A 17,738-nucleotide genomic window follows, 5' to 3' on the forward strand; every position below is an offset into this window, starting at 1 on the left:
GAACTGAACTGAACTGAAGCCGCCGACAAAACGAAGATCGCCGCCAAACGGCGACGCCGGCAGCAACAACTCTCTGCGATAATAGCAACAACAGCAGCAGCAACAAAAGCAGCAACAACAGCAGCAACAACATCAGCAACAACAGCAGCAACAACAACAGCAGAAGCAACTTTACGAGATGCGAAACGATGGCGCACAGTGGTCACAGGGCTATGGAAAGCAGTGCCTTGAGTTCATAGAAAATGTTAAAGATACTTCACAACACAAGATGTGTGGATATCAGCTATTCATCAACAATAAAACTATGTTAAGAGGTAGATATAACATTAACTTAACTGCACAGTGGTCACTGGCCTAATGAAAGCTTCAGCAAAAGTTTATAGAACATGTTAATAGTTATATTAATATTAATAAATATATTGAAATCAACAATGAAACTAGTATGTTAAGCGGTAACTTTAACTTAACTGCACAGTGGTCACTGAGCTATGAAAAGCTCTACCAAATAATGCAATATTTTACAAAAAATTAATAAAACATAAAAAATATATTTAAGAAAAAAATGATTAAAAATTATAACTATTTTTAGCTGAGAGCTCAATAAATATTGTTTACATTTTATAGCCACAAATCCTAGAGGCAAAAATGTATAAACTAATTTTTACTCGTTAAATTACTGTGGTTACTGTCTGTTACAGTAACAACAAAGTTGCAACAAACGTGTGTATAAAAAATAGCATATACAGGTGATAAATATGTTTTTATTAAAAATATAATTTGGTTTTAAAAGAATAAACTATATTAGAATAATAATATATAATATACTAGAATATATCGAATAAATTATTTATTTTATTACATTTTATAAAATTTATTATTATAAATTATTTATCAATAACTTCAACGCAATGTTATTTCTATAATTAAAAAAGTTCCAAAATGTAAAGTACTATTTATGCAATGGATCGTTAACTTGGTGTTTTAAGGTTGCGAAATTATCTTTAGAGAAGCGCGAACTTGGCAGAAAAATGAATTGTGCTCGCCAAAGTAAATTATTTAGCAGTAGGTGCTGATTTACTTTAAATTCTAGAAGAGTTACTTGTAATTTTAAATGAATAAATGGTGTAAAGCAAATTTTTTTATTATTTTATAAGCTATAGCTGGAAAGCCAACTAAGGCATGTGGAAACCCAGAATGATTACATTGTAATATCAGTAATATTTTTTCACATGCTACTGCTGACCAAATCAATATTTCTCGCCGTAAAATGAGACTTATAATTGTCGGAAAATTATGACACCCATCATTTTGTAATTAGCCATATTTTCTGTTTGTCTTTCGTTGCTTGGTTTTTAGCTGGAAATTGTGTGTACAGACTTTCGTTCTCAATCTAAGAAATCTTAACAGATTCACTTGAAAACTATCTGTTATCAATTTTAATATGTTATATGAATAAATATTTTTACCACATAATACATATATAATTGTGCTCAAGGAAACCCATTATATCTCGTTAAGAGTGCGACGTGTTTGCTTCGCTTGACTTGCGGCTCTGTTTGCTATGTGATCGCATTTTCTGCTCGTACCTATTAATTTTCTTACAATTTATCGCAATTTATAGTGACCAATGAAAGCTCACACTGTGAAAACGCGTAAACCGTCGATGACCGATAAACAAATGTCGATTACCGATTAGCGAACGTACACTGCATTTTGATTTCTTGAATTGGAAAGAAGCTTCTGATTTTGCATCTTTTTTACCCCTTCTATTTCGAAATACAGGTTTTTTTCTCAGTGCAACTGAAGTGCTCAACAGCAGCAGCAGCTTCACTATTGTTGTACTCGATAATGGCTTTTCTGTTCACTGTTCACTTTTTTACTCGTCCCCAAAAGCGGGGCGTGTTCGCTGCTTTGTGATTTTGTTTGGTAGGCAAAGTTATGACGAAAAAGGCCCCAAACTCCTTACCCCGCACGAAAAATTGGTCAAATTTTTTTTTTTCGAAAATCGAAAAAGTATGGATAGACATAGTTAGCTATGTTTATTAGCTGCACTAAACAGTCTTTATTTTAGCTGTGCGGCCATTTTTGGCCAAGTTATGACGAAAAAGGCCGAAAAAGGACGCTTTTTACTATTTCGCTTTTTACTATTACTACTTCTCTGCTCTATTGTTTTTATGTTTTCTTTCGTGCATTGGTTTTCTAAACAATAAATGATGGGTGAATAACAAATGAAACATATGCAAGAGAAAATAGCAACTAAAACAGCAGTTCAATTAACTGTTTTTGTGCAAATGGAAAGAGAGCTATCAGATTTCGATTATAAACAAAACTGTAGGGCATAACTTTATAACTAAGTTTTGTAGCAACAAATATAGTTTGCTGTGTATTAACTATTTATTTTCGAGTTCTGTGACTGAAAGTCTCCTAGGAATTCCTTTCGAGTCCGCTTAACAATAGCCTTAAAATTGTGAGTGTTAGTTTCGTATTCACTACTCACGGAGAATGAATGACCGCACAATCGTTCGATTAAGTGGCTCATTAGGCGCCGAGGAGGTCATGTGAGCCATTTAGGCAAATTGCATAAGCGATCCAATCCGATCCGATTCACTTAAGACTCAAGTGCTGTCCCAGCACAATTACAGGACGGACAATAGGAGCTCGTCGCAGTAGCCCAAGATATTGCGGTTGAGCACACCTGTTATAGAGCACACCATCACCACCACCCACCCGGTGGACTAATGGAATTTTAACGCCACGAAAAAGCTAGCTAACCAACCAACCACCCACTGGAATCCGCCATCCGCCATCCGCCATCCAAGGAGCAGGATTAATGCGAACGTGGGGCGCATGTTGCTAATGTATCTCTTATTAGCGGACATACGCATTCCCATCCCTCATGCTCATTCTCGTTACTGTGTTCATCCTGCCCGCTAGTGTCCTGCATCCTGTGTCCTTAGCTAATCCAGTGGAAACATCATTTTGAGCACCTGTTTAATTGCGTTAATCACCAGAAGCAAACATTATTGCCAGCGCCATCAGATGCCGAAATGATTATGACTGGGGGTCCACGGACCCGGATTACCGCGCTTTTTTGTTTTGTTTTTGTGCGCCCTCAGCACTTTGACCTTTGGCCTGGATCCTTGGAGTCGGGGTAATGCTAATGCTAATGCTAATTTTTATGTACTTTTTCCGGCACGCAGCTGGGCGGAAGTGTCGTCGTTTTGCCTCGCGAGTACCGAATTAGTTGTGAAAATATGACTTTAATATCTAATATCTAAGATATAAGATATTACATTTTACAATGGCATATTCCTATCTTTAGTCACATAAAAACAGGATGATAGGGTATACAGAAGTCCTTTGATGAGTATTATATAAATGACAAAACATGTTTAAAAACTTAATGGATTGATGGACCTAACCAAACATCGAGTCTTTTAAAACATTTTGCAGTAACTTTATTTCCCAGGACAAAAGCCCCAGAACAACCCAAGCCAAGATTGTGACTTCAATCTTTATAAAAATAACTAACCGATTTGACGATGAGCCACTACAAGTACCTGTTCAAGATCCTCGTTCTGGGTGACTGTGGTGTGGGCAAGTCCTGCCTGCTGATGCGTTTCTCGGATGACCGATTCACCGGCAAGTACCTGTGCACGGTGGGCGTGGACTTCAAGGTGCGCAGCGTGGAGGTGGCCGGTCAGGTGGTGAAGCTGCAGGTGTGGGACACTGCTGGCGAGGAGCGCTTCAAGTCGCTGCTGCCGGCCTATTATCGCGGTGCCCATGGCATTCTGCTTGTCTACGACACCACATCGGCCAACACTTTCCGCAGCATCGATGGCTGGCTGGAGGAGATCCATCGCAGGTGTCCAGATAGGGTGAACGTTCTGCTGGTGGGCAACAAGTGTGACGACCTGGAGCATCGACAGGTGAGCCTGGAGCAGGCCCTTCACTATGCCGATCGCCGGGCACTCGGCTTTTGTGAGGTTTCCGCCAAGAGTGGCGCGAATGTAAATTACGCATTCGCCGCGTTGGCCGTTGACATATTCAATCGTCTTGTGGCCTTTGCACCGAATCGCTTGTCAGCTGGGCAGTATGAAAGGGATGAATCGGAGGACAGGGCGAAGTCACAAGTCACAGAAAAGATTAGTCTAGTTGGCAAAGGTCGGCTGAGGTCCAAAAACATCGAACCCTGTTGTTGAACACCTTGTTTAATTATATTTTCTTGACATTTTTCGTTTATGTATTATTTTAAACTTGAAATAATATACATAAGCACCTCGTTTAATTATATTTCTTATGACATTTTTCGTTTATGTATTATTTTAAACTTGAAATAATGTTTACTTGTCCAACAAGCACCATAACATTAATGCCAAATGAAAAAATGTAACTTGGTTTTTTAAAAATACAATATATTCTAACTACTAACTAGTTTTAACACCTAACTTGGCCAAAAAAGTTGACCCTACTGTTTGTCATTCGCAGGGAAATGTGGGAGGATGTGCAACTGCGTTCTATTTAAATCCTTCAAATAGTATATAGCCCACCCATATATAGTCTGCCCATTCCTTTGTCCGGGACAATCATCCCCTTGTGTTTAACGTGCGCCTTATTATCACCCTCCTACTCCGGAAACATGGCAATCAAATCATTTCGCAATTGCTCGCCCCAATTTATTCGGGCTTACTTTCATGTCCACGGAGAGGCCATACAAGTGGGCGGGGCCCGCTGACCGACAAATGCGTCCGGATAATCAAAGAGCCTGGCCCTCATCACTATCATCCCACGACTTTGGGATACAACATTAAGTGCTCTTTATTATTGCGCAAGTTTCAGTTTGGTTTTAGCTATGCTACTCATGAACAAATCTTCAATTTGAAAGTCCCAGTGCAAAACATCATATGAAAGTTTACTTGTTGTAACCATTTATTCAAAAGTTATTCTAAATGGGTCTTTAAAAAAAAAATATGTCTCGCAATGTTATAAATAAGATGTATGCTAATGACAATGACGTGCGCATTGAGTGTGTCAATGGAACGGCGAAAGTTCTTACATAGTTAGGTATGACCACGATAAGCGTGCCAATGGATTGGAGAGCTAAGGTGCTGTCGGATTGACTTTCTTGGCGTATTTGGAGAAAACCTGCGTCAGCTTGACAAACAGTGTATCCTGATTGGGCGCGGACAAGTTACCGGCGGCGTGGGCCCAGTTCTTAACCACGAGCTCCGGACTGCAAGTGGTCACATTGATTTCGGGCAAGAATCCGCGCGGTTTAACTTCCTCCGCGGTTACCTCCGCAGGCGATTGGTTTAGCTGATTGAGCTGCTGTGGCGTGCGGACTATGAGCTGGCCATTCGGCTTCACCTGCTTGTAGATCTCCGACATGTGATGGAAGTACTTGTGGCCCATGGCACATTGATTCATTGGATCGGCGATCTTCAAATTGCGCATCTCGCGCAGAGCGTACTGCAGTCCTAAGCGGCATTCGGTCACTGCAAAAACACGCAGTTTTAATTAAATGTATTAGTTGAGTCATATATAAATAAGTACCTGTGGCATTTAACTCATTTGATACGCGAACCCAGGCGGTTCGCTTGTTAATGGTGCTCGCCCGCTCGAAGGTATGTGGTTGGCGGCGCAGCACCTTGGTCAGCTCAAATGCCTCAATGGGCGGAAGATTGCAGGTGACAGTTTTCGCAGGGGACAAACGTTTTTGCGCGCTCGAGCTTTTCTTGCCTTTATGAGATTTGACATTGGTGTTTGGCGCTGACTTGCTCTCGGGTGTCTTTGTGCACACGGAAACGCCATCAGGTACAGGAATAGATTGAGCAGTGGGTGCCGGAGCTGGAGCTGGAGTAGGAGCAGGAGCTGGAGGAGGAGCAGAAGCAGGAGGAGCAGAAGCAGAAGCAGAAGAAGAAGCAGGAGGAGGAGCAGAAGCAGGAGGAGTAGCAGTCTGGCTGGTACTTTCAGAGCTTCTCAAGCCATCCAACTTGCCGGTAAGCAAGCGCTTGGCCTCCTCCGTCTCCCATGGCATGGGTGTCTTGGTAAGCCGCTTTAAAAGGATAGCCGGTGTGGGTTTGACCTTATCGGTAGGATCGGCGGACATTAGAGCCTCGTACATGCTACACCTCTTCACCTCCTCTGAGATCTTGTTGTGTACGATATAGTAGTAGGGCTCGAGCGGATGGTAGCGCACATTGGCCAGAAACCTTAGCTGCTCCAGTGTCTGCCACCAGTTTTGTGGCCAGGGATTCTCAATGCCGCGCTCTAGATCCTCCATGTACGTGCGGAATGCGAACTTAAACATTGACCAAATGTCCCGATGATTGACTGCAAAACCAAATAAGTTTATTAATAAGTTATAGGCTTATGTCGTTGGTTAAACCTACGATTTGGGTATTTAATGCGTGCCTCCCGCCACACCTCCTGTTTCTCCAGATCCGTGAAGTGGTGTGGAATTTGGGCCATTTCGCCAGGTCGCGGCTTGCGCATCTCCCAGTAGAGGTGCTCATGCTTCGCGAAGAGGCGTATTACGTCCGGCAATATGTCCTTGTGATTCATCCACTGGTACTTTAGTGCTATCTCGTCAAATTTGCTAAACAAACGATGCGATTTCTCCCACACCCTTACGCTGGCCTTAAACGGACGCATCAGTTCCGACATCGGCGCAATCTTCGGAAACACACTCATGTTGTCCGCCAAGAATTTCCAGCATGCGCGCAAAGCTTCCTCTGCAAGAGAAAAGAAAATGCACAACGTAAGTGCCAAAGCTTCTAGCATTTATTGTTACTCCTACCTGGCATATGGAACTTCTTGGCGATGACCTTCCAGAACTCATCACACTTGGCCGCCAATTGTGGATCTTCCCTGTGCAGCTGCGGCACAGCCATCACCTCGCGGATCAGCGTTGCCGTCCTAACCATATTGAGATTGTACCGAGTAGGGTATTTGCCGCACCAAATCTGCAATACGTTCCCAGTGGCGGCATACTCCTGCCAACGAACGCTTATGTCGCCACCCGGCAATTTCTCCGGCTGACTGCCTAGAGATGCGCTTGCTTCCTTATCTGACTGTGATACTGGTGTTGCCTTGGCTACTGCCGGCAATTTGGCTGGTGCGTCCACTGGTGCTGGTTTGTCTGAAATGTCTATTGCTGCTGTCGCAGTTCTAGCCTGACTTGCTAATATGCCCCGTGTTGCAGATGTGACGGATGCAGCTTGTGTTGCAGATGTGGCAGATGCTGCTTGTGTTGCAGATGCAGCTTGCGTTGCAGATGCAGTTTGCGTTGCAGATACAGCTTGTGTTGCAGATGCAGCTTGTGTTGCAGATGTGGTAGATGCTGCTTGTGTTGCAGATGTAGCTTGTGTTGTAGATGCTGCTTGTGTTGCAGATGCAGCTTGTGTTGCAGATGCAGCTTGTGTTGCAGCTGCAGCTTGTGTTGCTGATTTAGGAAGTAATGGTGCTTTATATACAACTCGCACTGTTTGTTCAGTGCCGATTGGAGGAGGAGGTACAGGCAACTCAGTTGCTGGTGGTTCTGCTGCCGGTTTGGTCATCCTAATTGCAGTAGGGACTGCCGGTACGATTGGTCGATATTTCTTGGTGTAATTCGCTGTTGTTGCTGGCACCGCACTCGATTTGGACATGGTTTGTGATGTTTTTGCTCTCGCTGGTTCTTCAGTTGGTGCGATAGGAGCTGCTGCTGCAGACACAGTTGTGGCTGCTGGGGATCCCAATGACTTGCTGGCCGGAGAGCTTATGCTCCTGCCATCCCAACCGCTTTTCAGTCCCGGCTGGTGTATTCGAACCATAGGAGCCGCTGGGGCTGTTGGCAAATTGCTGTTAGCTGTGATATTCGATGGTATTATTGGTACCAAATTGGGCAGTGCATGTGGCGGAGCTGGTGAATGTAATGGCGCTGGATTTTGCGGCCTAGGCGTTCCGCTGAGCAGTGCTCCCAGTGCCGACATTGGCCCTCCGGAGACCCTCGGTTGTGGTTGAGCTGGATTGGTTGGATTTATCGTTCGAATTACATTGCGTGGTACAGCCGGTGCCATTTGCGGAGATTTGGGCATTTGAGTCTTCGTAAGGAGCGTAACCTGCAAGCCAGGACGCTGTGGGATCTGAGGGCGCCTTTCAGTCGGCTTTGCATTTGAGCCCGCCATTTGATTGGTGGTAACGACGGGGGACACGCCCATTCCCATAGCCACCGCCGTTTTGGGCGCAATTCGTAATGTGGGCGGCAGCTTTAGGGGTGGCGTATTGGTCGGGCCCACACTGATGGCGGACGTGATCTTGGGAATCACAAACGCGGGAACAGCTTGATCGGTCGACACATTTGAACTGACGCTGTTGGTTGCGGCTGCGGTGGGCGCATTGTGGATGGCTGGGCCAGAGGAGCTCCTGGCATTCGAGAAGGTGGGGCCAATGCTGGTGGCAGTGCTCGTGCTGCTGCTGGTCATACTCGTGCTGCTGCCTTTTGAGGTGGGCGGGTAGACAATAGCCAGTGGCAGACGTGGCGGCACCGGTGTTTTGGACGGGGGCTCCCCCACCAATGGTATTGAGCCGTTGGCTTTGCGTTTTGGGGCGTGACGGGGCGTGGGATGAGAGGCAACGTGCTTAAAGATACTGCTTAGGGCGTTCTCAAAGTACCACTTGTCCTGCAGCAGATAGCCGGCTAAGCGCATGGCCAGCAATTCGTGGTGGAAGGAGCGCAGTACCAGCCAGGTAACCTCGCAGCACTCGTGACTGCACATCACTTCAAAACCGACCTTCTTCCAGAACTCGTCGTAGCGCGGCGGCTTCACATCGTAGTTGAGGGATTCGTCCGTCAGCTGTACTAGTTCGGGCATGTTGCGCATCGTATTGATCAGCGCCATCACGCTGCGGAAGTGCTCGATGGGCTCGTGCCATTCTTTTTGCAGGTACTTGGAAGCCTTGCATACGGTGCCGCGCTGGCGCAGTATGTGCGGTTGCATGAACTCCATCCGCTGACACAGCTCCGACGTGGCGACCAGTGATGGGCGATGGGTCAGCTCCCACTCGTAGCGAGTCTGCAGCTTCAGCCAGCTCTTCATCAGCTTGGTGGCTTTGTCATGGAGTTCATTGGAAATGGCACCCCAAACTAGACCGCGATGTCGTCTGTTCTGATAGCCCGTGTACGAGGCATCGTACAGAACTGGATAGGCTTGGACTGCCTCTATGAGGCGTCGCTCTTCCTTGGTGCAACGGTAGTGATAGGTGGTGTCCTCCTCGAGATCCACATCTATAATGTCCACTGGCGGCGGTTCCACGAACTCCACATCGGGCAGTTTCTCCTTCTCAACGATCCTTTCCGCTTCCACAATCTCTGCCGGCTGGGCCTTCTCCACAATTAGTGGGAACCTGGCCACATGGGAGTACAGGAAGTGCAGCTCCTCCTCGTGTCGCATGCAAGGACGCCGACGCTGGACTGTCCGATGGCTTTGTGTGGCACTGCGATGGAAGGCCCTTAGACGTCGCACATGGCGCTGAAATCTGTAGCGCAGCTCCGACCACGCCGTCAGGCAATTGGTCAAATCCGTGGCCAGGCGGCGGGCGATCTTCTGCCACTGTTCCTCCCTGAGAGCGACGTCATGGAATTTTGGATGCCGGGCATCATACAAAATCGGCTGGCGGCGTACCAAAGCGATGAGCCGCCTTTCTGCCTCGAAGCTTTGCAGAATGCCGCCTTCCCTTGATCCCGAATTAGTGTTTCTGCTAAACGGATTTGTGGCTTTAACGCCATCCACGCCTTCCGAATTGTGTCCGATTTGGTCAGCTTTGCGGAAAGAATTGGAAGTTAATTCGACGGATGAGCAAGTGACCAACTGTCTGACTTACAAATAATGACCTGGCCATCATTGCCGATGGCAACTGGCTCCTCCTCCATGCCTTAGGCACCTTCTAGCGATCCAATCCTGGCCAAACCGCGCTTTTACCCCACACAAGCCGTCGAGAATTCTCGAAACGGAGAAACCGGTGGCCAATTCGCTGGATCCACTGCTATATCTGCACTCTTTAGTCACATAAAATCACTCGGAGATAATTCGGGAACAGTTTGCAACTACTGGATTCTTAATTACAAGCGTAGGTCTTCCCGGAAATAAGATTATTTGCGACGCCAGAAAGTGGGCGCTTGTAAACGCGAATTACTCGCAAGAGCTATTGACCACCGATGCCATTATCGATACATTCGATTAATATTTGGGCTGCGATAGAATTGCTTTTGTTTACCATTATATTCAAGAGGAATTACATACCTAATTAATACTCTACATAATTTAGTTGAACATATCTGCCACAATTTGTATAGCTACGTTCTATTAGTTACCCATTTTGATATCAATGCATTTATCGATAGCAGCCAAGCGCTGAGAGCAAAGTACTTCAGTTAGGTTCTCCCACATGCGGTCGCCTCAATCTCGTCGGTCTGGCAACGCTGCAACATATCAGCTGTTTAACCGGCCTGTTTTTCAACGATTGTTTTCATAACGCGCTTTTCATTCGAATTCAATTAAATTGTATAAATTGGCCACCAAGACTCGCTACGAGCCATGTGGGCAAGGACACACTGCCTCTGGCGCAGTGTGGGCCGTCTGGGACGCCAAGTATGCACCACGAGCGTTTTACAAGCGCGGATTTTCGCGGACCGCGAGAATCAGTTCGCCCATGGAATCCTAATGGATTCTCTGAAACCGTATGCAATACTGCGTCCTCGGGACTCCGCCTGGCAGGATCTGCCCGCCTCTGAAGGCTTCATGCTTCCACAGCCAAATGCCAGTGCTGCCGATCTCTATGCGGACTTCTTGGGCCTGGTGAGGCACTGCAACCGCCTGGAACTGCAGATCAGCGATAGCCGGTATGTGGACTTCACCCGCTGCTTCTGTGAGCAGCTGCATCGCCTTACGGATGAACAGCTCATCGGATCGCTTAGTGCCTTGGCCGAGCTGCCGGCACCGGAATCGCCCAAAGCCAGGAACTACATGGAGATATGGAATACCCTGGACATCGAGTGCTGTCGTCGCATAGAGCGCTGGTCCAGTGAACAATTGCTACTCGTGAGCGATGCCTGGTATCGTATTGGTCTGGTCAGGATCGGCGAGTACGTGTGGCTGGCGCTGAAGAAGCTAGGCCGCAAGCTGCGAAAACTGCCGCCAGAGCAGCTCGTCCACTCCATGTTTCTGTGCAATCTGCTGCGTCGACCCGTCTTCGAGATGTTCGACTTTGAGCTGAATCTGGCACGCTGCGTGGATCAAATGACCCTCTCCGAATTGGGCGTAATGGCCATGGGCTTCTTTAAGACACAGACGCCCATCAGAAATCCGGAACTGCTGACGCAAATCTACCAGCGGTTAGGCAGCGAACTTGACACCGTGGAAGATATTGTCCTGGTAGCGCTGCTTAAGGTGCTGCGATATAGCAGCAAGCTGCCCCAAGTGGAGCCGCTCAAACAGTTGCTAAACGCTTTGGAGTCTCAAGTGGAACGCGTCTCCCTGCTCACGTGCCTGCACATGGCTCTTCTGGGCTGTGAACTGCAAACGTGCAATGATTCACTGGTGGAACGCATCCTGCTGAGATTCGAGCGTGAGTTGGAGACTGCCCGCCTAAAGGATATGGAGCGCATTTGCCTGGTAATGGCCCTGTTTAATATCACCACCAAGTCGGGCGTGGAACGCCGATTGTCGGAAAGACTGCCCGATATATTGCGCCAGCGGATGGAGGAGATACTGCGCCATCCTCGCTGTCTATCCAACTGTCTGCAGTTTCTCACAATGCGGGGTGTTTACGATCTTGAGCTTTTGGGCGTGGCGCTGGAGCCGCGTTTTATAAAGCATGCATATCCAAGCGGATTGCCCGGACGCGAGTACTTCCATCTGGACGGGTTCGCTCGCCTTCTGGGACAAGAATACCAGGGAGCACTTGTTACCGAGAAGCAACGACAGCAGATGGGCCGCTTGTACACGCAGTACATACCCGAGCGGGACGGGCGCTTCAAGCTAAACAGTACCGATCGCATTCTAGTGGAAATACGGGATGCGATTGCCCTGATCCACCGTCCTGTGACCTTCAAGCACATCCTGCCGCAATACGATCGATGCGATATAGTGCTTTGCTACGACCACCGGCAACGAAAGGCGTTGTCCATTAATGCAGAGGCGTGTCCGGATTACAGCGGAGAGATTCTCACCCGGAGGCACCTATTGGGCGAGAGCAGGTCTGCGGATGACCAGCTGGCCACAGTGATAATCGTTATTGCGGGCTGGAACAACGTAATCCGCGACAAGGAGCGGTTCACCGGCCAAATGGATATGAAGCTTCGGCAGCTGCGACAATTGGGACATCAGCCACTGGTGGTAAGGTTAACTTATTGCTTATGGGGCTATGTAAACTATAATGGAATTATTGAAACTTCCTTGTACTCGAATTCGTACGGTCAAGCAAGCGAAGTTCTTCTCTTTCTCTTTCTATTTTAATTGAACTTATATCCTTTCTATCGCGCGCTCTCTTTCTCCTTTTGCATGAAATGCTGTATTGTTATAATTACTTTTATAATCCTTTTCTGCTTTGCAGATCTATTGGCACGAATGGCGCGAACTAGAAAATGCGGCTGACCGCCAGAACTTTCTGAGACGACGCCTCAGTCAAGTGGCGAAAATTTAGCAGGAGTTGGAAAACCAGGAGACAACGGCAATCATCAAATGTCAATGAAATGAAAAAACGACAATAGATTTGATATTACTCAGTCATTAGCATTATCTGAACATTGTACAGGCACAACACTACGATCTATTAATTATCTAGAAAAAAAAGGAATAATTATCGAATATTTAATAATGACCGCCCGCGGCCCACAACTACTAGCACAGCGTCTTGCTCCCGGATTCCCGCAATCGGACCGGACCGCACCGTACGTCGCGGTCCATTTTGGATGATGGTAGAAGGCGTCGTCAGAGGGTGGCGCTCAGGGCTCGCTTGGTGTACTCGTAGACCACAAACAGCGTGGCCGTGGCTGGAATGGTGCGCAGGACAGATGGCAGCAGACCGCGATAGAGTGCCAGGACACCTTCGCGGCGCACTATGTCTGCTCCCACGGCGAACATGCTCTCGTTGAGGTTCTTCACCTGGATTCGGCTCTTGATCACGTCAGCGGGAAACGTCGACGTCCACAGACACACACCTCCAATGGCGCCGGCGATCATCGTACGCAGTGGTCCAATGTCATCTTTGGATTGATCATCGCTGAAAACCAAAGTAATGCCATGTAAATTACAATTTAACTTTGTCCAACAACTTCCACTTGAATAGCGTAACGAATATCGATTAATGTTCCTAACCCATCGCCTTTGTGTTCTTGTTAGTTTGCTGTCTAGCTAGGGATTTTGTTAAGTTATTGTTGAACAAATGCTGTATATGACTAAATATAGCTATACTGCCAAAGAACGATTGTTAAAGTTTCTGAAGCTTCATATGAAAATCAAAGGCTCTAAACACGAAATTTATTTGCACTTACCGGCGAAGTAATTCGCGGGTTCCCTCGTAGCTACCGAAGAAGAAGAAGTAACCGGGCATCTCGCGCAGGAAAGTCGAGCTCAATCCCCGATAGAAGCCTTTGATGCCTGCGGAGAAGAGATTAATCAATGGAAATGAGAAAATAGCATTGAACATCAATCAAAGGCGAAGCGGAAACGTGCTCATGATCTGCCGACTTGAGGCTGTCAATAGTGGGGCACATCAGTAAATTTCCACTTAACTGATAGTGCATTGCATGTGAATTGGCCGCAGCTGCACGTTCTGCTTCCTATTTTCCGATCCCAGCTAGTTCCCAGTATACCCTATACCCTATATATGTATGTACACAGATCTATCTCGCACTACGTCACTGCTGTGCGTGGCATGTTTCGAACTGCGGTGCTATGGGGCTATGAATAGTCTTATCAGGTTTTCATATAAAAATCCCTAATTCGCTTTTCGCAATCTGCGTAGTAAATACTCAATATTTATGTTTTGGAAAATAACGAGAGGAATGCCAGCCTTCCTCGTGTTCGATTAGATTTGATTGACTGACTGGCTTTTTATAGCCTTAGCTGCTTTTCAATGGCTTAAGCTTCCTGTTTTATTTATTTTTTTTTTGTGCTAAACCAATTTGGAAAATATTCTAAAAAGCGCTTAAATTGGCTGCTCGTAAACGCAATATTTTTTTTAGAAATATTTTATGTCCCACAGCATAGATTAAGTTCGAGACGCATTCGATCATAAAAAGTTTATAGTTTCGTATGACAGACAAACATATTATATAGGGATTCTCGACTGTTGCTATGACCTATTTTACTTTTTTGGTTTAAATTTCTAGGGTATTTAAGGAAAGGTGATATGCTGGTTCTCGAAAACATTTTCAAGATCGCATTACCCTGGCACTCACACGCGTAATTCAAGTCCCTGTATATTGAAAGCAAAATGAATGCTGAAGTCTTGTAATTGAATTAGCGATAATAAGTTTTGGCCAAGCGATAAGGTCGTTCAACTGAAGCGCATTTTCATCGCCTTGTGTATGATGTTTTAGGTTGGTAACTACCTCTTTATATCTAGAACAATTATGAAATGTATCTGAATCGAAAGTTAAATTCAACCGCCATCACATGGCGCCCATGGATCCGGCAACTCCAAGTGGTTTCGAATCCCCAACCATGTGGAGTGGTTCACTTGTGTGGGTGCGATGCGTATCTGTGTTTATATCGCGCACTGCGCTGCGATAATTGTGAATTATTAGGAGGCACAGATCGCCGAAAGCCACGCGGAGATAATCTAATCGGATTGCTCGAGGCTCTCGAGTGCAGCAACAATAGGTTTCCCGGTTTTCTCAAGGCTACGCCCCCCACAAAAGATTCCGGGATAAATGCGCTCGTTGTGAATCATTGTGCGCCGATATGTCCACTTAATTTGGGCATTTAGTGATTCCCTAATACAGTGAAAGGCCGTTACAGTGCACTGAAAATAACTTTTAAATGGGCAAGAAACTAATGTAATATTTTCGAATTTTCTGGTTGAAGCTAACATTAACTTTTTACTTTTCGGACTTCAGTTTCATGATAAATTCAAATTGTTTAAATAGATATTTTTATGTTTAATTCGCTTTAACGGTCAGTTCTCGTTTATAACATAATCTTTACTTTAAGGGGGGGGTATGGTTTTAAAGGGAGAAAAAAACAGGTTTTTACAGATTTTTTTTTGGGCGTACGGTAAAAGTAAATTTATTTCTGATTATTGTACATTAAAGAGTAGTATTTGAACTATATTCTGTGAAATATTGGTTGAAAAATATTGAAAATTGACCGAATGGCAGCAATTCTTCGCAGGCGCCTCAGAAAAAATACATTTTGCGGTGCACGTCATACCTCAGCACTGGATAATCTGATATGAAATACCCAAAGTTTTTCCATCAATTTTTATGTCCCTCTAGGTATCCCTGTCGAGTTTTTCCATTTATTATAATTTTTGAACTTTTTACAAAACTTGAAAGTGAAAATACCGATTTTTGGCCAAAGTTCATGACTATTGTTGTTAATAATAAAAAAATTAAAATCAAAAACGAAAAAATCTCGACAGCGTTACCTCATAAATTATGTAAGGAAATACTGTAAAAAATTTGAGAACGATCGGTTGAATAGATTTTGAGATACAGAGTGCACCGACTCAAAAAACATCGATTTGAGAAAAACGTGTTTAAAGTTTTTGTTGCTGTCTTCCCCGCTGAGGGATTACTCAGGTAGTCGTTCGAGACCCGCCTACTTCCAAAGCTATATCTTTGTGAGTTTTGCTCCGATTGACTTCCTATTTACAGACAACAATCTTGAGTTACTATACTTTCATAATATGCAATTAAAAAAAATCACTTTTTTTGAACCCTCAAAACCCTACCCCCCCCTTAAAAGAACATCACGAATTGTATTATATTATATTAAAGGTCATATCAGTAGTTTAGTTTTATAATCTTTTAACATAGATCTAATAGATACAACGCAAGGACACTCACCCTCGGTCCGCCAGATGTAGCGCGTCAGTGTCCAGGGCGTTCGTATGTCCTGCGGATGAGCCGGTTCAACGAAGTGCTTCATCTCGCGCAGCGCCTGCAGCTTGCACTTGATCAGCTCCGTGGGGCAGAGGGTCAGTGTGGAGAAGCAGGCGGCCAGGGAACCGGCGCAGGCATTCTGAACGGTGGTCAGTTCGCCCGATGTCTCCTTGCCAACGCAGAAGGCAACGAATTTCTGGCATCCACCGTAGGCGGCAAATAGCACCGAGTTTTCGGCCACATTGGCGAATACGGCCGGAACGGAACCGGCGTACAAGCCATGGAGGACGCCATCCTTGCGATATGTGCTCACAAAGCAATCCCACATGCCGCGATACGCCTCCGGAAAGGTCTGCAGCTTGACCTTAACGGTGTCGAGGGGCTGGGACACATACACCTGGGCCGCTCCGCCCAGGGATCCCGCCAAAAAGTCAATCAGACCCTCGACAAAGTTGATGTTGTTGCCCGTACCGCCGCCGTGCATGTCTAGACGTCGAACGAATCGCAGGAAACCGCCGACCACGTACAACAGGCCGTCGCGTACCGCTTTCAGCGTCGATTTCACACTGATCGGCCTGCTCAGCCAGCCGCTCTTCTCTCCATCGCCTTCTCCCTCGATCGCTTGCCCCTCCTGTGGGTGGTGGGGATGGGGGTTGTCACAATAGGGTTGTCAGCGTTTGCTTACACATCGCATGGGGGGAGTGTTCCCAATTCCACAATTTAACAGTGTGGTATGGTGGAATTGAAATCACTAATAGCAATATAGAGTTAATTATGTTATGAGTTAGTTTTTATATTGCCAGAAAAATGATCGTTTTGTGTATATTTCGATGGGCTAATAGACTAACTCATAATACTATAAGCAAAACGATGATCATTTTACATGAGACTTTAATTTGTCGATGTAAATATTTCCATAATCGATCACTTCGATAAGATCGATTAGCAGGGCCAGTCATAATCAGTCTATCAAATAACTAAACAGTCGCACTAATAGCATCAAAATGCTCATTATATAAATCGATTATTTCGTTTGATTCGTGATCAGTTGGGATTGATCAGCTACCTATGCTGCCAAACTGAACGCGATAACTTAATCGATGTGAATGTATCGATAGTTTGCTGGTCACTTTCGACAACTCTACCTGCAGGGCGCGTTCGTAGGCTTCGATGATTTGATCGGGCGTCATTATCAGCACGCTGCTGCCCGCTTGACTGCTGCCGATTCGCGGGGGCGGCGGGGGCATCTCGTCTTCGTTGGTAGGCGGCGGAGGCAGAGGCGGTGACACTTCGGGTGGCGCTTCGTCCGTCGGTTGGCTCTGCTTCGGGCGGCGCTGTTTGATCGGTTCGAGGGGCGGTGGCTGCGACTGCGACTGCGGTGGCGGTAGAAATTCTGCCGCTTCGCTGCCGGCGTCTTCGTTATCTTCATCTCCATTATGTTGGTTGCTTGTGGGCGCTGCAGCGCTGGCGGTGTCCCGCTCGCACTCGCTCATGGGAACGGGCGCGAGAAAGGGATGGGGCGCTGGGTCCGGTGCTCGTGCTGTCCCTTTCTCTTCCTGGTCGAGCGATTTCCGGGAGAAAACGGCAATTTTTGGGGTATGTTAAAATTTTTATATATTGTTTTTTTTTTTCTTGGGGTTTCTGAGAT

General features: G+C 46.0%; 4 protein-coding genes across 4 annotated transcripts; 2 read left to right on the plus strand and 2 right to left on the minus strand.

Moving 5' to 3' along the window:
• The first annotated feature begins 2,396 nt into the window (after positions 1-2,396).
• On the plus strand, positions 2,397-4,246 carry LOC6526024 (ras-related protein RIC1). The gene has a single exon (XM_002101805.4). The coding sequence runs from the start codon at positions 3,543-3,545 to the stop codon at positions 4,200-4,202; it is 660 nt and encodes a 219-aa protein (XP_002101841.1). The 5' UTR covers positions 2,397-3,542; the 3' UTR covers positions 4,203-4,246.
• Positions 4,247-4,911: 665 nt separating this feature from the next.
• Positions 4,912-10,190, minus strand: LOC6526025. Its single transcript, XM_039370120.1, has 5 exons — positions 9,865-10,190; positions 6,800-9,802; positions 6,393-6,734; positions 5,554-6,333; positions 4,912-5,495 (listed from the first exon to the last, which is right to left on the minus strand). Exons 1-5 carry the CDS (start codon positions 9,911-9,913, stop codon positions 5,101-5,103), a joined length of 4,569 nt encoding a protein of 1,522 aa, XP_039226054.1. The 5' UTR covers positions 9,914-10,190; the 3' UTR covers positions 4,912-5,100.
• Positions 10,191-10,447: 257 nt separating this feature from the next.
• Positions 10,448-13,464, plus strand: LOC6526026 (FAST kinase domain-containing protein 5, mitochondrial). Its single transcript, XM_002101807.3, has 2 exons — positions 10,448-12,377; positions 12,595-13,464. Exons 1-2 carry the CDS (start codon positions 10,578-10,580, stop codon positions 12,682-12,684), a joined length of 1,890 nt encoding a protein of 629 aa, XP_002101843.1. The 5' UTR covers positions 10,448-10,577; the 3' UTR covers positions 12,685-13,464.
• LOC6526027 (mitochondrial ornithine transporter 1) lies at positions 12,753-17,728 on the minus strand. Its single transcript, XM_002101808.4, has 4 exons — positions 17,236-17,728; positions 16,055-16,721; positions 13,535-13,640; positions 12,753-13,263 (listed from the first exon to the last, which is right to left on the minus strand). The coding sequence occupies exons 1-4, from the start codon at positions 17,581-17,583 to the stop codon at positions 12,972-12,974; spliced, it is 1,413 nt and encodes a 470-aa protein (XP_002101844.1). The 5' UTR covers positions 17,584-17,728; the 3' UTR covers positions 12,753-12,971.
• Positions 17,729-17,738: the final 10 nt, after the last annotated feature.

This window comes from Drosophila yakuba, chromosome X (genome assembly GCF_016746365.2).
Source record: "Drosophila yakuba strain Tai18E2 chromosome X, Prin_Dyak_Tai18E2_2.1, whole genome shotgun sequence".
NCBI classification, from domain to species: Eukaryota; Metazoa; Arthropoda; class Insecta; order Diptera; family Drosophilidae; genus Drosophila; species Drosophila yakuba.